This window comes from Zalophus californianus, chromosome 14 (genome assembly GCF_009762305.2).
Source record: "Zalophus californianus isolate mZalCal1 chromosome 14, mZalCal1.pri.v2, whole genome shotgun sequence".
NCBI classification, from domain to species: domain Eukaryota; kingdom Metazoa; phylum Chordata; class Mammalia; order Carnivora; family Otariidae; genus Zalophus; species Zalophus californianus.
Window position 1 is genome coordinate 19644418 of NC_045608.1, and position 13539 is coordinate 19657956.

Consider the following 13539-nt stretch of genomic DNA (forward strand, 5'->3'; position numbering starts at 1 on the left):
TCCCTCCTTCCTTCTTCCTTGCTCCCTAGAGGAGACTATCGTCCTGTGGTTGGAGTGTGGAATTCCCTGGCATATGTATTTGAACTTTAACCACATACAGTAATATGATTCTGCAACTTACTTTGTTGCCTTTTGTACCATGTTTGGAGACCACTCCATGATGATACGTGGAGCTCTAATTCATTCATCTTTTTTTTTTAAAAGATTTTATTTATTTATTTGACAGAGACACAGCAAGAGAGGGAACACAAGCAGGGGGAGTGGGAGAGGGAGAAGCAGGCTTCCCGTGGAGCAGGGAGCCCAATGCAGGGCTCGATCCCAGGATGCTGGGATCATGACCTGAGCCGAAGGCAGACATTTAATGACTGAGCCACCCAGGTGCCCCTAATTCATTCTTCTTAACTGCTACACAATATTCTTTTTATTTTTAATTCCATTCTTCTGCTGGTGGATATTTAGTTGTTTCTGTTCTAAGACACAAAACTGCCGTGCCTATTCTTAAGTCTGTCTCACCGTGCACATGGGCAAGAGTTTCTCCAGAGCATGTATATATTTTGAGATTATGTTTTTAGGTGCATCTAAGTTTATTATTGTTTTATTTCCTTAGCAGATTCTTCCTTTGATTATGATATGGTCCCTCTTTTCTCCATGAATGATTGTTGCCTTATTCTATTTTGCTTGATTTCTTTTAGTTAGTTTGCCTGCAAGACCTTTTTTATTTATTTTTATTTTTTTTAAGATTTTATTGATTTATTTGAGAGAGTGAGAGAGTGCATGAGCACAAGAGGGGAAAGGGGCAGAGGGAGAGGGAGAAGCAGACTCCCTGCTGAGCAAGGAGCCCAACATGGGGCTCGATCCCCCAACCCTGAGATCATGACCTGAGCCGAAGGCAGACACTTAACCCACTGAGCCACCCCGGCACCGCTGGCAAGACCTTTTTTAAATCCCTTCACATTCAACCTTTCCAAATGTGTGTGTGTGTGTGTGTGTGTGTGTGTGTGTGTGTGTGTGTGTGTGTTGTTTAATTCAGTGTTTTAGTGTCAAACTTTTTTAAAGATTTTATTATTTGACAGAGAGAGAGTGAGAGAACAAACTGGGAGACAGAGGGAGAGGGAGAAGCAGGCTGTCTGCTGAGCAGGGAGCCTGATGTGGGACTCAATTCCAGGACCTGGGATCATGACCTGAGCTGAAGGCAGCCACTTAACCGACTGAGCCACTCAGGCGCCCCAGTCTCAAACATTTTATACGAGAATCTAATTCATTTACACTTAGTGGAATGACTGATATATGTGAAGTTATTTATATTCTCTTATTTTGTGTTTAGTATTTGTTGGCTTATTGTTCCCTTTCTTTTCTTCTTCTTTTATTCCTTTCTTGCTTTTGAAGTTTTTTTAATATTAAAGATTTTTATTTATTTAAAATATTTATTTGAGAGAGAGAGTAAGAAAGAGAGAGAGCGCACAAGCTGGGGGAGGAGCAGAGGGAGAGAGAGAGAATCTCAAGCAGACTCTGTGCTGAGCACAGAGCCCAGTGTGGGACTCAGTCCCAGAACCCTGAGTCATAACGAGCTGAAACCAAGAGTTGGATGCTTAACTGGCTGAGCCACCTAGGTGCCCCATAGATAACTATTTAATTGTAGTTTTTTGTAACATACTGTATTTGATTTTTACACAATTCTGGGGTGGGAAAGGTATTATTCGTTCCTTCTTATAAGTGATAGAATTGAGGCTCAAAAGCTAAAGCAAATTGCTCAAGATTATATAGCTTGTTAGTGGCCTAAGTGGATTTGAAATGGAGTCTGTATTATTTGAAAGCCTGTATTTTTAAAATCTAGCACTGTGCTGCTTAAAAATGGTTAAGGTCCAGTTAATTAGAATCAACGTGTTTTTTGACCATGTTGATTTTTTTCAGACTGTCATCCATTCTCTCTCTTAGCCTCAATCTCCCCATCTACCAGCATTTCAAGATTATATTTTTAAAGTGCTCAGAGAGATCCTTGACAACAGACATTTAACAACTGCCCCAGACAATTTGGCTTTATGATAAATGGTGAAACAGTTGAGATTTGAATATAGTTTCCCACAACAACACTAAACATCATTTAGATTTATTGGTTAATTATTCACCAGCTTTATCCAAATTTGGATCTTTGTGCTACAGAATGCAAACTTGCAGAATGACATTTATTTCCCATTAACCTAATGAGCTCTCCCTCTCTCTCTCTCTTTTGCCCTCCTCTCTTGTAGCAATTCATTATGAAGGGGAGGGTGACTTGTCTGAGGTGACTTGTCTTGTTTTTGTTGTGAGTTGGGTTTGCAAAGATCCCTCTGGAAAGGAGACAGGTGGCAGCATTTTCAGGGTCTTCCTGGCAGGGATGGTGGTAATATCTGAGCCGTGGTCAGTGCCAACATCAAGGAATGTCCCTGATGCCAACCTGCCCTGCAGGAGAATCAATGCTCTTTATACTCTGGGATGTGTAAAGAGCAAGAACAGATAAAAAAGAAAAAAAAATAAGAGAGATGCTGAGTATGCTGCTTGAATGCAATCATGGTAAAGAACCTGGGCTTGAGTTAGTGAATCATGATTCAGGTTCCCCTAAGGCACTATGGTGCAGTGGTTAAAGACTTTGTATTCTAATGCTGAGCTGCCTGGGTTTAAATCCCCGCTACATAGCCATACCGTCACCTCTAGTAGATCACTTACTCTATGTCAATTTCACCAGCTCTACCTCCATTTTCCCATGACAGTACATAAGAGTCTCACCTTGCTCACAAGACATGAGCTGGCCCCAGGTAACTTCTCTTGCTCTGCGGCCTGCCCCACCTCCATGTTTTATGCCCTCATGCTAATCACCAGAACCAGAGGCACCAGACTTTCTCAGCCCTCTGTCTTTGCTCATGGCATGGCTTCTTCCTGGAATGTTCTTCCCATACCTCACCTGGCTCCCACTTACCTAAGATTCTTCCTGATCCCACCCAAGCCTGAGCTGGCTGATGTTCCTCTCTGTTTCCATAACACCTTCCCTTAAATTAAAGAGTAAAACCTACCTCTTTTATCATCCATTCCACTGAAATCACCTCCTTCCAATCAGGACAACTGGATTCCTATCTGAACTCTGCCACTTAGTGGAGGCGGGATCTTGGGCCAATTACTTCCCCCTCTGTAGGCTTCAGCTTCATCATCTGTAAAATGGGAACTGTAATACTACACATCTCATAGATTCTTCATGAGGACCAAACCTGTTAACTCCCATAAAGGGTTTAGAACGGTGTCTGACACTTAGAAAGCTCTCTATAAATGTAAGCTATTTCTGCTTTTGTAAAGGCAATAAAAATAATAATGTCTATTTTTAAGAGATTGTCACAGGAGTTAAATGCAATAGCATGTGACAAAGGGCCTGGCACAATGTCCAGTTCTGATCTCAGCTCAGCAGGTGAGATTATGCTATATATATGTATACACACAGACAAAACACACAAATACACACACACATATATAGATTAGACCAACATTTAAAACGTAAAGCAATACCTTTGAGAACAAAGAGGCTAGATTTGAAGAACCAACTCATTTCTCAAAGAATTCAAAACTGGGAGCGGAGAAATAGTAATGCAGAATCTAGAGGAGTGCATTCTAGTGCACTAGAGTGCATCAGACAATACTCATAATTCTTTATATTTATAAAGTGCTTGACAGCATACGAAGTGTTCTCTGGTCCATTATCATGACTGATCCTTGTCTTATCTCAACATGGAGGATAGAGTTTTTTTTTTTTTTTAACCTTATTTTTATAGATGAGGAGCCTTGGGTTCAGAGAGGTGACATGATGCGGCCATATACCCCACGGCTAGCAAATGACGAGCCAGGGTTTAAAACCTGGGCCACCCCGTTCCAAACCCCACCTTCCTTCTAGAATGTTCCAGGGCGTTGGGAGCATCCCATGAAATGGTTCTGGAAAGGCACAGGTATCCAGGTGTGTAGAAATTGGGTCCCACAGCTGACACACCTACACTGCGTTTTCTTGAAAACTCCCCATCTGATCGATGCTGCCGTGTTCTCTCTGCTGGTCTCCTGAGGAGGCCAAGAAGGGGGCTGTTCGTTTCTTTCTGAGTTTCAGAGATGCTCAGACGGTGCTTTTCCCATCAGCACCATTTCTAGCAGAGACCACGGGCTGTCAGTGTTTTGTGTTGGGCCTCTGGGGTAATGTTGCCCCTGACTCCGTTCATCTCAGCCTGTACCGTCAGCCCCTGGGGGTTGTCGCCCTCCTGGCGCTGAGTCTAGGATGTGGCTTCTGCAGGAGCCACTGGACAGCTACCCACTTGGAGGGCCTACACATTCAGGATGCTGGCGGAAGGAAGGCGCTCGCTTCTGGGTTGCATCCGTCTGCCAAAAATGACCTCGTGCCTTAACCTGGCAAAGGAGACCAGCTCAAGGGACAGAAAAACGATTTAGACCTCCAAAAACAGCACAGCTATTTTTAATATTATTTATTGAGGTGCAACATATATGCAGGGAAGCATAGTGTACCCCACTCTACGGCTCAGTGAATTTGCATGAACTCAGAGACGCAGCACCCACAGGAAGAGCATGAATAGTCCCTCGGGAGTCCCCGGCCCTATCCAGTCTCAGCCCCGGCTGGGTAACTACTGTCCTCACTTGGGTCACCAGAGGGCCTCGCCTGACCTGTAGGCTCTGACAAGGTGAGGAGAGGCCATATCGATGACTTGGGTGCAAAAGATGAGACCCAGTGACTTTGGATGCCTCCAGGCTGTGAAAACAACGAGTGCAGCTCATATTCGTGTGCCTTTACTATGAGTCAGGCCTTCGGCTAAACACCAACTTAATTCCCATAGCAGCCTCGTGTGGTTGATGCCATTCCCATTTTGCAGATGTGGAAACTGAGGCTTGGGGAGGAGAAGGGTCTTGTCCAGGGTCCCACAGTGTGAGAGGCAGAGGCAGGATTTGAACCCAGGGAAGCCTGGTTCCAGAGAACTCGAACCCTGTCCAATGCTCTGCCATCTTAGCTCATGAGAGCCTTCCCTTGGCTTCCAGATCGGCCATCGAGACTTTGACGTGGAGAAGCGTCTTCGGAGGGACCTCAGAAGGACTCATGCGCTATTGTCAGACGTGCAGCTCCTTCTGGGGAGCATGGAGGATAGCAAGACGTCGGTCAGCAAGGAGGAGCTGGAGAAAGTGCACAGCCAGGTGGGTGTTGTGGGGGTCCCTTAGGACCAGGCTGGGGGGGGATGCTGCAGCCAGCCAGGGGACGGTGGCTCTCCGTCCCAGGTATGGGTGTGGCCACAGCACTGACTTTCACAGACCTGCATGGAGATGGGAGACACCAAGGGGCTGGGCGGGTCACACGGAGGTGGTCAGTGAGGAGCAGGGGTTTATAAGGGATGGACGAGTCCAGTTCCTTTCCACAGGGCTGAGGCAGAATGCATCTCAAGGACCTGGGCAGATCGGGGGCCTGGGGCAGGAGGGCTGCGTGTGACGCATGAGCGTGTGCGTGTGCGTGGATGTGTGTGATGGCCGCCTAGGCTGAGTAGGAAACAAACAGTAATCGTTCTCTTAAAGCAGAGCTCGAACCACCACCACCACCACCACCAGCGCCGATTAGAATGGTAACGATGTTGATCTCTGGCTGTCACCTTCAGGAGCGCCCACCATGTCCCACTTGTGCTATACAGGCTGGCTCATCGAGTTCCCCAGAGAGCCGAGGGAGACGGCAGAGAGGGGAGGAGACCCACCCAGAGTCACACAGAGAGGGGAGGAGACCCACCCAGAGTCACACAGCTTGAAAGTGTCAGAGCCAGGGCGGTGAGGCCAGGCAGACGCCAAGGACCTCCGGAGGTGGGATGGTCTCAGGCTAGGCCAAGTGCAGACAGCGCGGCCCAGGGCAGCAGGTGTTGAGAGATGTGACTGGGTCGGATCCCGCAGCGGGGCGGGGGACCTGGGGAGCGAGGTGCCAGAGCGGGGACTCAGGACTTGTTACCTGTCCCCACGGGGAGCTGGAAACAATGCAGGGAAGCTCAGAGCCCCACTGGGGATGTTGCTCGCATGCATCTAACCCACGCCTCCTGCGGATAAAACCATTTGCACCGAAGCCAGGTGTGGGGAGATGGAAGGCATTTCCCGCTGCCTTCACCACCTCACCTTCTCAGAGTGTTGCCTTCCCTTCTTCCTCCTTCTCCGGCCTTCTCTCATGTGGCCTCAGGCCTGCCACGTGGCTGTGCATGTGTATCTTCACAGAGATTATCCCCAGAAGCTCGGATGGGTTATCTGTACTTTTTGTACTCTCAGGCAAAACTATATACTTCCCGATGGCAAGACCATGCTTTATTTGTGTCTGATGATGCCTGTCCGGTTCACTGCGCATAATAAATACTGAATAAATGCCTGCTTGTTGAATTCAATGGGCTCATTCACCTAATGAGGAAATGAAGGAATAGAGAGGGTGACAGATGCGCCTGAGGTCACACAGCCAGTGAAGGGCAAAGCTGGGCCTTGAACCTGCATCCCCTGGCTCTTCTGGGTGGCTCAGTCGTTAAGCGTCTGCCTTCGGTTCAGGTCATGATCCCAGGGTCCTGGGATCGAGCCCCACATCGGGCTCCCTGCTCCGTGGGAAGAGGGAGGCAGAAGAAACTGGCTCTATAGCCTTCTTCACTTCCTGTCTCTGGTGTCAGTTTCCCATCTATAAAATGAAAGATTTCAGGTAGAGATTATAGGTTATGGGAGAAACCCCCTCCTTTTTTTTTTTTTTTAAATAAATTCTAGACTTGATTCACATTTCATGAGTTTCTCCATTAATTCTTTTTCCTGTTCCAGGACCCATCCCAGGGCATGACCCCGTGTTTGCTGGTCCTGCCTGCCCAGTCTCCTCTGGTCTGGGACAGTTTCCCCATCCTACCTTGCTTTTCATGACCTTGACAGGTTTGAGGAGTACCAGTCAGGTATCCTGGAAAGCATCCCCCTAATTTGGGTTTATGTGATGCTTTTCTCATGATTGGACCAGGTTGGTGGGTTTTGGGAGAGAATAGCCCAGAAGCTCAGAAGGGCTCTTCTCTCTGCATCATTCTCTGATTTTTAGCAGTTCCTTTGTTTAGCGGCCATGCTCTGTTAGGGTGACCAACCATCCCGGCTTGGCCTTGATGGTCCCGGTTTTAGGGCTGAAAGTCCCATGTCCTGGGCAAGCCCTGGACAAACCAGGACAGTTGATCACTCTGTTCTCTTCATGGCCATGTCAGGAAACTAGAATACCCTGGGCTTCAGTGCGTCCCCTCACTCAATCCTCATACCTTCTCACATGTGCCCATTTTACAGATGGGGAAATGCTGTTGAGAGCTGGAAAGTGATGTGCCCAAGGCAGCACCACAGCTAAGTGGCAGAGCTGGGATTCATATCCAGGGCTCATGATTCTAATTGTAGAATCTAGGGGTTCTTTTGCTTGTCTGTTTGGCTGTCCACGTGTATGGAAAACCCTTAGCCTTTTGACTTGCCTCACGGGGCAGAGTTATCGGAGCCCTTGGTCAGGGGCCAGGCCTCTTGTGTTCACACAGCCCCCTTGCTCTTCCTGCCTCCCCGCAAATGTTCCTAGTGCCACAGCCTCCCGGCGTCCCCCTCCCTACAGGTGATTGTTCTTGAAAAGGAACCATGATGGTTTTGTTGCTTCTTCTTCTTCTTCCTTTTTTAAGTATTCATGAGAAACCTCCCTCTGCAGGGTTAAAATGTGTGTTCTTGAAAAATAGTGGTATTTAATGAAGGCGCCTCAAGCTGAATCAAAGAGCTTCATTCTTCTGGAAGTCCTTCTTCCCCGTCTCTGCATCCGGCTCCTATCAAAGGGAATCCACAACCTTGGCTTTCTGTTGCTGTTGTCATGGAAATCGTTATAAGATTGGGATCGCATGGACCGGAGGTCAGGGCACAGTTGCTTTGGCTGCCAGGACACGTGTCCCGGATGCCGGAGTCAGAGCTAATCAAATAAAGCGGTGATGACATTGGGCATCACTGTGTTTTCTCTCCCAGCGAAGGTATTTGTCCTTTACCTGAAGGCTCGGGGGACAGAGGTGGGGAGAGCATTCGGGAGGGGCCAGGGAGAGGGAGCTAACTTTGCTGCCGTCTGTGCCCTAAGTGCTGGGTCGGACACCGAACAACATCATACATTCCTTCCTTCACTCATTCATAATTCATGAGGCACCTACTGTGTGTCAGGTGATATGCTCCATCTAGGTGTGTAATGGTTAGTCAGACAGGTACCCTCCCTCGTGAAACTTACATCTTTTTTTAAAAAGACTTTATTTATTTATTTGACAGAGAGAGACACAGCGGGAGAGGGAACACAAGCAGGGGGAGCGGGAGAGGGAGAAGCAGGCTTCCCGCAGAGCAGGGAGCCCGATGCGGGGCTCGATCCCAGGACCCTGGGATCATGACCTGAGCCGAAGGCAGATGCTTAACCAACTGAGCCACCCAGGCACCCCGAAACTTATATCTGATGGCAAAGAAGACAAGCAGTGATACAAATAAGTAGAAACATCCCACACCTTAATATGGGTATTAACGAAAATAAACGAGGTTCTGGAATAGGGACTTGCAAGGGGTCTCCTATAGCTTGGGTGGTCAGCTAAACTACCTTGGGAGAAGGAGAAGAAGGCAGGGACCCAAATGTATAGGACCCAAAAAGTTTGGATTTCATTCCAAGGGCCATGCGAAGCCATTGGGAGGTTTCGAACAGAGAGTGACATAATTTGACTGACAATTTAGAGGATCGCTCTTCTGTGTGGAGAATGGCTGGGGAGGGGATGATGATGCCATTAGGAGGCAATGGACCCTTCCAGGCTGGAGGAAATGGTCATCTGGGTTAAGTGGTGAGGATGCTGGCTAGAGGGGACAAACTTGGGGCTGGTTTGAAGGCTATGCGACTTGTGGACATTCTGGTGGCAACAGTAAGTGCAGTATTTAGCTAATCCTCACCATCACTGCAGGAGGGGGCATTTCTATTTTTGACTCATTTAACCAATAAAGAAACCATCTCTGAGAGGGTGAGTAACTTACCCAAGGGCACCCAGCAATGTATGTCTGAAAGCTGCAGTTGCCAACAGTTCTGCACCTGCGCAACTTGGTTGGTATAATAGGGGTCCTATTAACATTTGGACCTATTACGTTAACATAACACCTACTATGTACCAGGGTTTTCCTTGGTGTCTAGGGATCCCCAAACTTGGCCGTACATCAGATAACTTAAGCACTGTTTAAAAATCACAGGTTTCGGATCCCACTCCCAGATAGTCTTTTCTCTTTTTCATTAAATCTGGGTTGGCACCCCATATCTACCTTTCTAAACCATCCTATCAGAGGATTCAGATGCTGGTCTTGGGACCAGCAATTGGGAATTGAGGGCCTCACTTATCTCTCAAAACTCCCTTTCAAGTTCGGTGGCAACATGTCCATTTTGCAGATGAGAAAACTGACAGCGAGTTTATATTAGTGTGACGGATCTTTGTTCTGCAGTTTTAAAATGAATTAAATTTGAGTCCAGCGGACTGGATCTGGCACTTGCCAATCTTGTGACTTTTGGTGTGTGACGTGACCTCCCAGAGACTTTTTCTCAAAGTGGAGAGTTTTCATTCTCCTGCTGGCCCAGCGCTTGTGGGGGGGCTGATGAGATCAGGCCAGCGAGGGTCTTCAGAAACAGTGAACACTCCCAGCAGCCCTTGCAGCTCGCTAACCTCGGTGCTGGAGAACCCAGAGGAAGGTTTCCTCTCTCAGCGCATGGATGAGGGAATTGTCTGAATACCCCTGTTAAAGAACTACTTGCATTCAGCAGATACTGATACGGTCCCCACTCTGGGACGGATTGGAGGCCAGGCTGCAGGGATAAGGAGTAGACCATACGGTCCCTTCCCTCAAGGAGGCTCCCTCCCAGTCTGCAAGAGGCAGACCAAGGAGCAGACTCTTGTCAAGCAGACTGATAAGCTCCTTACTGGGGGGGGGGGGGGGGGGGGGGGGAGGCGGCGGTTAGCTAAAGAGGATGCCTGGAAGCTGGTGGCTTCCGCTGTCTCTTTAAAGGTGGAAATGAATTGCTGGTTGGGGGGAGGATGCCGCAGAGCATAAAGGGGTAGAAGCACGTGGAGACAGGGAGTATATGCCTCCTGACAGGGTGTTGCTGGAGTATCGAGTGTGCGGGGGTAAGAGCAGAGAGGGTGATGTTGGTAGTTGAGACTGGAGCTGGCTCAGGAATGGTTTGGTGATGGGGAGCCATGGAGAGTTACAGAGCAGAGATGGGTGTGGTCAGAAGCGCTCCTAAGACGTGGCAGGATTCCAGGTCCCAGCTGAAGCCCTGATGTACCCGGTGCCAGGCTAAACCAGCAGCACGGGAGAGTTCCCTTAGACAGAATATCTTCCAGAATCTCTGGATGCTGCCCTTATGGACAGGCATCCTCTCTGCCCCTTGCCCCACCATCTAGAACCCCAAGGGAATTATTTGGCTCTTTCCACCCAGTTTCCCCCCATGGGGAGCCTTGGCTGTATCTCAGATTACACCTGCGGTTGGAGACCCTTGTAATAAAACATGGAATACGCCTAGGGGCAAGGTAGACCCTCTAGGGTCCAAATCCTGCCTCCACAACCTAATCAGCTGTGTGATTTTCAGCAAACCATCCTGCCTTTCGGCCTCGTTTGCCTCATGAAAAAAGGGGCATGATCTCCCCAGTTATGGGGCCGGTAGAAAGAACACTAGGCCACGGACTTGAAAGAATTCTTCAAATTAGAAACTCGAAGACAATGATTTTTAAAACGGAGCGCTCCCCACTAGCTCCCATGTCCCCCGTTACAGGTGTTGGCTGATGGAAGACAGGTTTCTGGACACACAGTTTCACAAGACCTCTCGGAACAGGTAGACAACGCAACGTGTGGGGTCGCTCGGATGACACCTGTTCTTTTTTTTTTTTAAAGATTTTTATTTATTTATTGAGAGAGAGAATGGTAGAGAGAGAGCATGAGAGGGAAGAAGGTCAGAGGGAGAAGCAGACTCGCTGCTGAGCAGGGAGCCCGACATGGGACTCGATCCCGGGACTCCAGGATCATAACCTGAGCCGAAGGCAGTCGCTTAACCAACTGAGCCACCCAGGCACCCGACACCTGTTCTTTAGGAGCCAATTACTAATTAATTCCCATGGAATGTTTCCACTGGAAACACACTAATCTGGAGACAGAAGCAATCCCAACAACCAAGATCTGTAATTGAGATAATCGCCGTGCATAAATAACACCTGCGAGAAGCAGATACTCGCGCCTGACTCCCAATGGGAACGTGGAGAAGGATGTTTTCTCCAGGGCGGCGGTTGCTTTTTTTTTTCCCCCCTTTGATTTGATTCATGCCTTTGACCTTTGTCTCTTCCCCAAAGGAAATATGGTATTCGATTTTTGTTAAATCGGGCCCCCTCCCCTGCCCAGCTCTTGCATTTACTTACTTCAAGCCAGGGGCCGTGTTCACCCCTTCCTGTGGAGCACAAAGCTGTCACCTAGCCGTCGTACCCCTAAATAGCTCCTCCGTCTGTCCCCTCCCTTCTCCCCCTTATCAGCCAACACCTGGAGCTCTCATTTGGGGGTCTGTCATGTCTGCTGGCCTCTGGCCTTGTCCAAGCCATCTTCCTGCCACCTGATCTTTGGAGAGAGAATTTGGGGGTGGGGAGGGGCAAAGGTAGAGAGAGGATCCCAAGCGGTTTCCACAAACAACCCTGAGATCATGACCTGAGCCAAAATCAAGGGTCGGACGCCCAAACGACTGAGCCACCCAGGTGCCCCTGGAGAGAGAATTTTCAAGATTTATGTACAGTCTTGGCTCTTTGTGGTCAGGATCCACCGGTGGTTTCCCATTGCCCTCAGAATACAGTGCAGGTTCCTCAAGGTGACCTTGACCGATGCAGAGTCTGGCTCCCGTGCTCCTGACACTCCTGACCAGCCGCTAAGGGACAGCTTGGGGTCCCTCACACCTGTTCCACCTTTGCCCAAGCTGTGCCCTCTTGCTTCTGCCATCTGAGACCTCTTGGCCTGCTGAAGATCGAGTTCTCTTCTGAGCTTGGGTTTGGGTATTGTCTCTGGCAGCCGTCTCTGACCCCCACGGGGACTGGGTGAGGGCCCACTTCCCTTCTCTCACTGTCTCCTGGGTTCAGATCTAGAATAGTACACATCAGTCTCTCACAATCACTGCCTTTGCTTGCCTGAGTCCCCCGTTTACCCTCCAGCTCCTTTAAAGGCAGGGACCAGACTAAGTACAAGTACCCAGAGGCTTGTACAAAGTCACAAAGGCATTAAGAGATGAAGGTGGGAGTTGAACCCACGGCCTTCAATAGCTATGAGTTTAGTACGTGCTACCTCGGACCACGAATGTACCTCCTCTTGGCCCTCTGCCCGCTCTGGGCCCTCACATCCCTTCGGAAAGCCCTGGACGCTCCCGTAGGCTCAGCTTCTGTGTTCCTTCTGGTTGGCCCACGGGGCCTGGTGTGTCGTCTACATGATGAACTCCCAGCCGTGGTAAGGCAACAGCCCAAGCTCCTGCTGCTAGTGCTCGGAAGACCGATAACACTTGCCTCCTCCCCAAGGCCTTTAGACAGGACGTTTGTCACCACGTGTCACCCATACTTCCATGAGACATTGAAAATAATGAATCTGCTCTGGAAAGATGACTCTGATGGGAGTCTTGTGTGTGAGTGAGCACCTTTGGAATGCTTCTCTCCAGCCAGGAACCACAAGACAGGTAGCCTGGGTATTTTATTTGAAGAGACTTTTTTCTTTTTTTTTCCTTTTTAAAGATGATGTGGGAGTGAATTGATTCAATATTAGCATAACCTCCTGTCAGCGGAGATAAAAACCGAAGTGTAATTGGGTGAGAACATGGTTATTGAGGGCCTGTTCACCCCACAGATATTGACACCTCCAGTGCTGTTATAAATGAAGTGGGGGATGGCTGGTTTCAGTATAGGCAAGGAGTGATGTCTATACGTCTCCCCAAAAGGACCTGTTACCATTGAGCGCTCTGGAGGGCCAGGCCCTAGAGCAGCCAGCCATCCACCAAGGTGATCATAGTCATCTTAACAAGGAGGATATTGGGGCGCCTGGGTGGCTCAGTCGGTTAGGCATCTGCCTTCGGCTCAGGTCATGATCCCAGGGTCCTGGGATCGAGCCCCGCATCGGGCTCCCTGCGCCGCGGGGAGCCTGCTTCTCCCTCTGCCTCTGCCCCTCTCCATGCTCATGCACTCTCTCTCTCTCAAATAATAAATAAAACCTTAAAAACAAAACAAAACAATGAGGATATTGATGGCAAGCAACCATTGTGTACTCTGTACCAGACATGCAGCCAAGCACTTAGATGCCATAACCTAATTTGAGCCCCTCAACCCACTCGAATGTAGTGAACACCGCGTGAGCATGGCCTTTTCTATTTGGGGCCAGGGTGTAGGAGTGGGGCTGCATACCGCAGGTGCTCTGTGGATGAGTAAGGACTCACAGGATGGGCCCTGAATCTCCCTGGGAAGCAGCTAA

The 13539-nt window shown here is 48.9% G+C and overlaps 1 protein-coding gene across 3 annotated transcripts in view; it reads left to right on the plus strand.

Annotated features, from left to right (window-relative positions):
- The window catches only part of MYO18B (myosin XVIIIB), a 264358-nt gene that overhangs the window by 157370 nt on the left and 93449 nt on the right, over positions 1-13539 (plus strand). For all 3 annotated transcript variants that reach the window (XM_035724040.1, XM_035724041.1, XM_027577179.2), the window contains exon 34: positions 5053-5205. In XM_035724040.1, coding sequence (XP_035579933.1) covers positions 5053-5205 — 153 coding nt within the window. The remainder of the gene's footprint in view (positions 1-5052; positions 5206-13539) is intronic.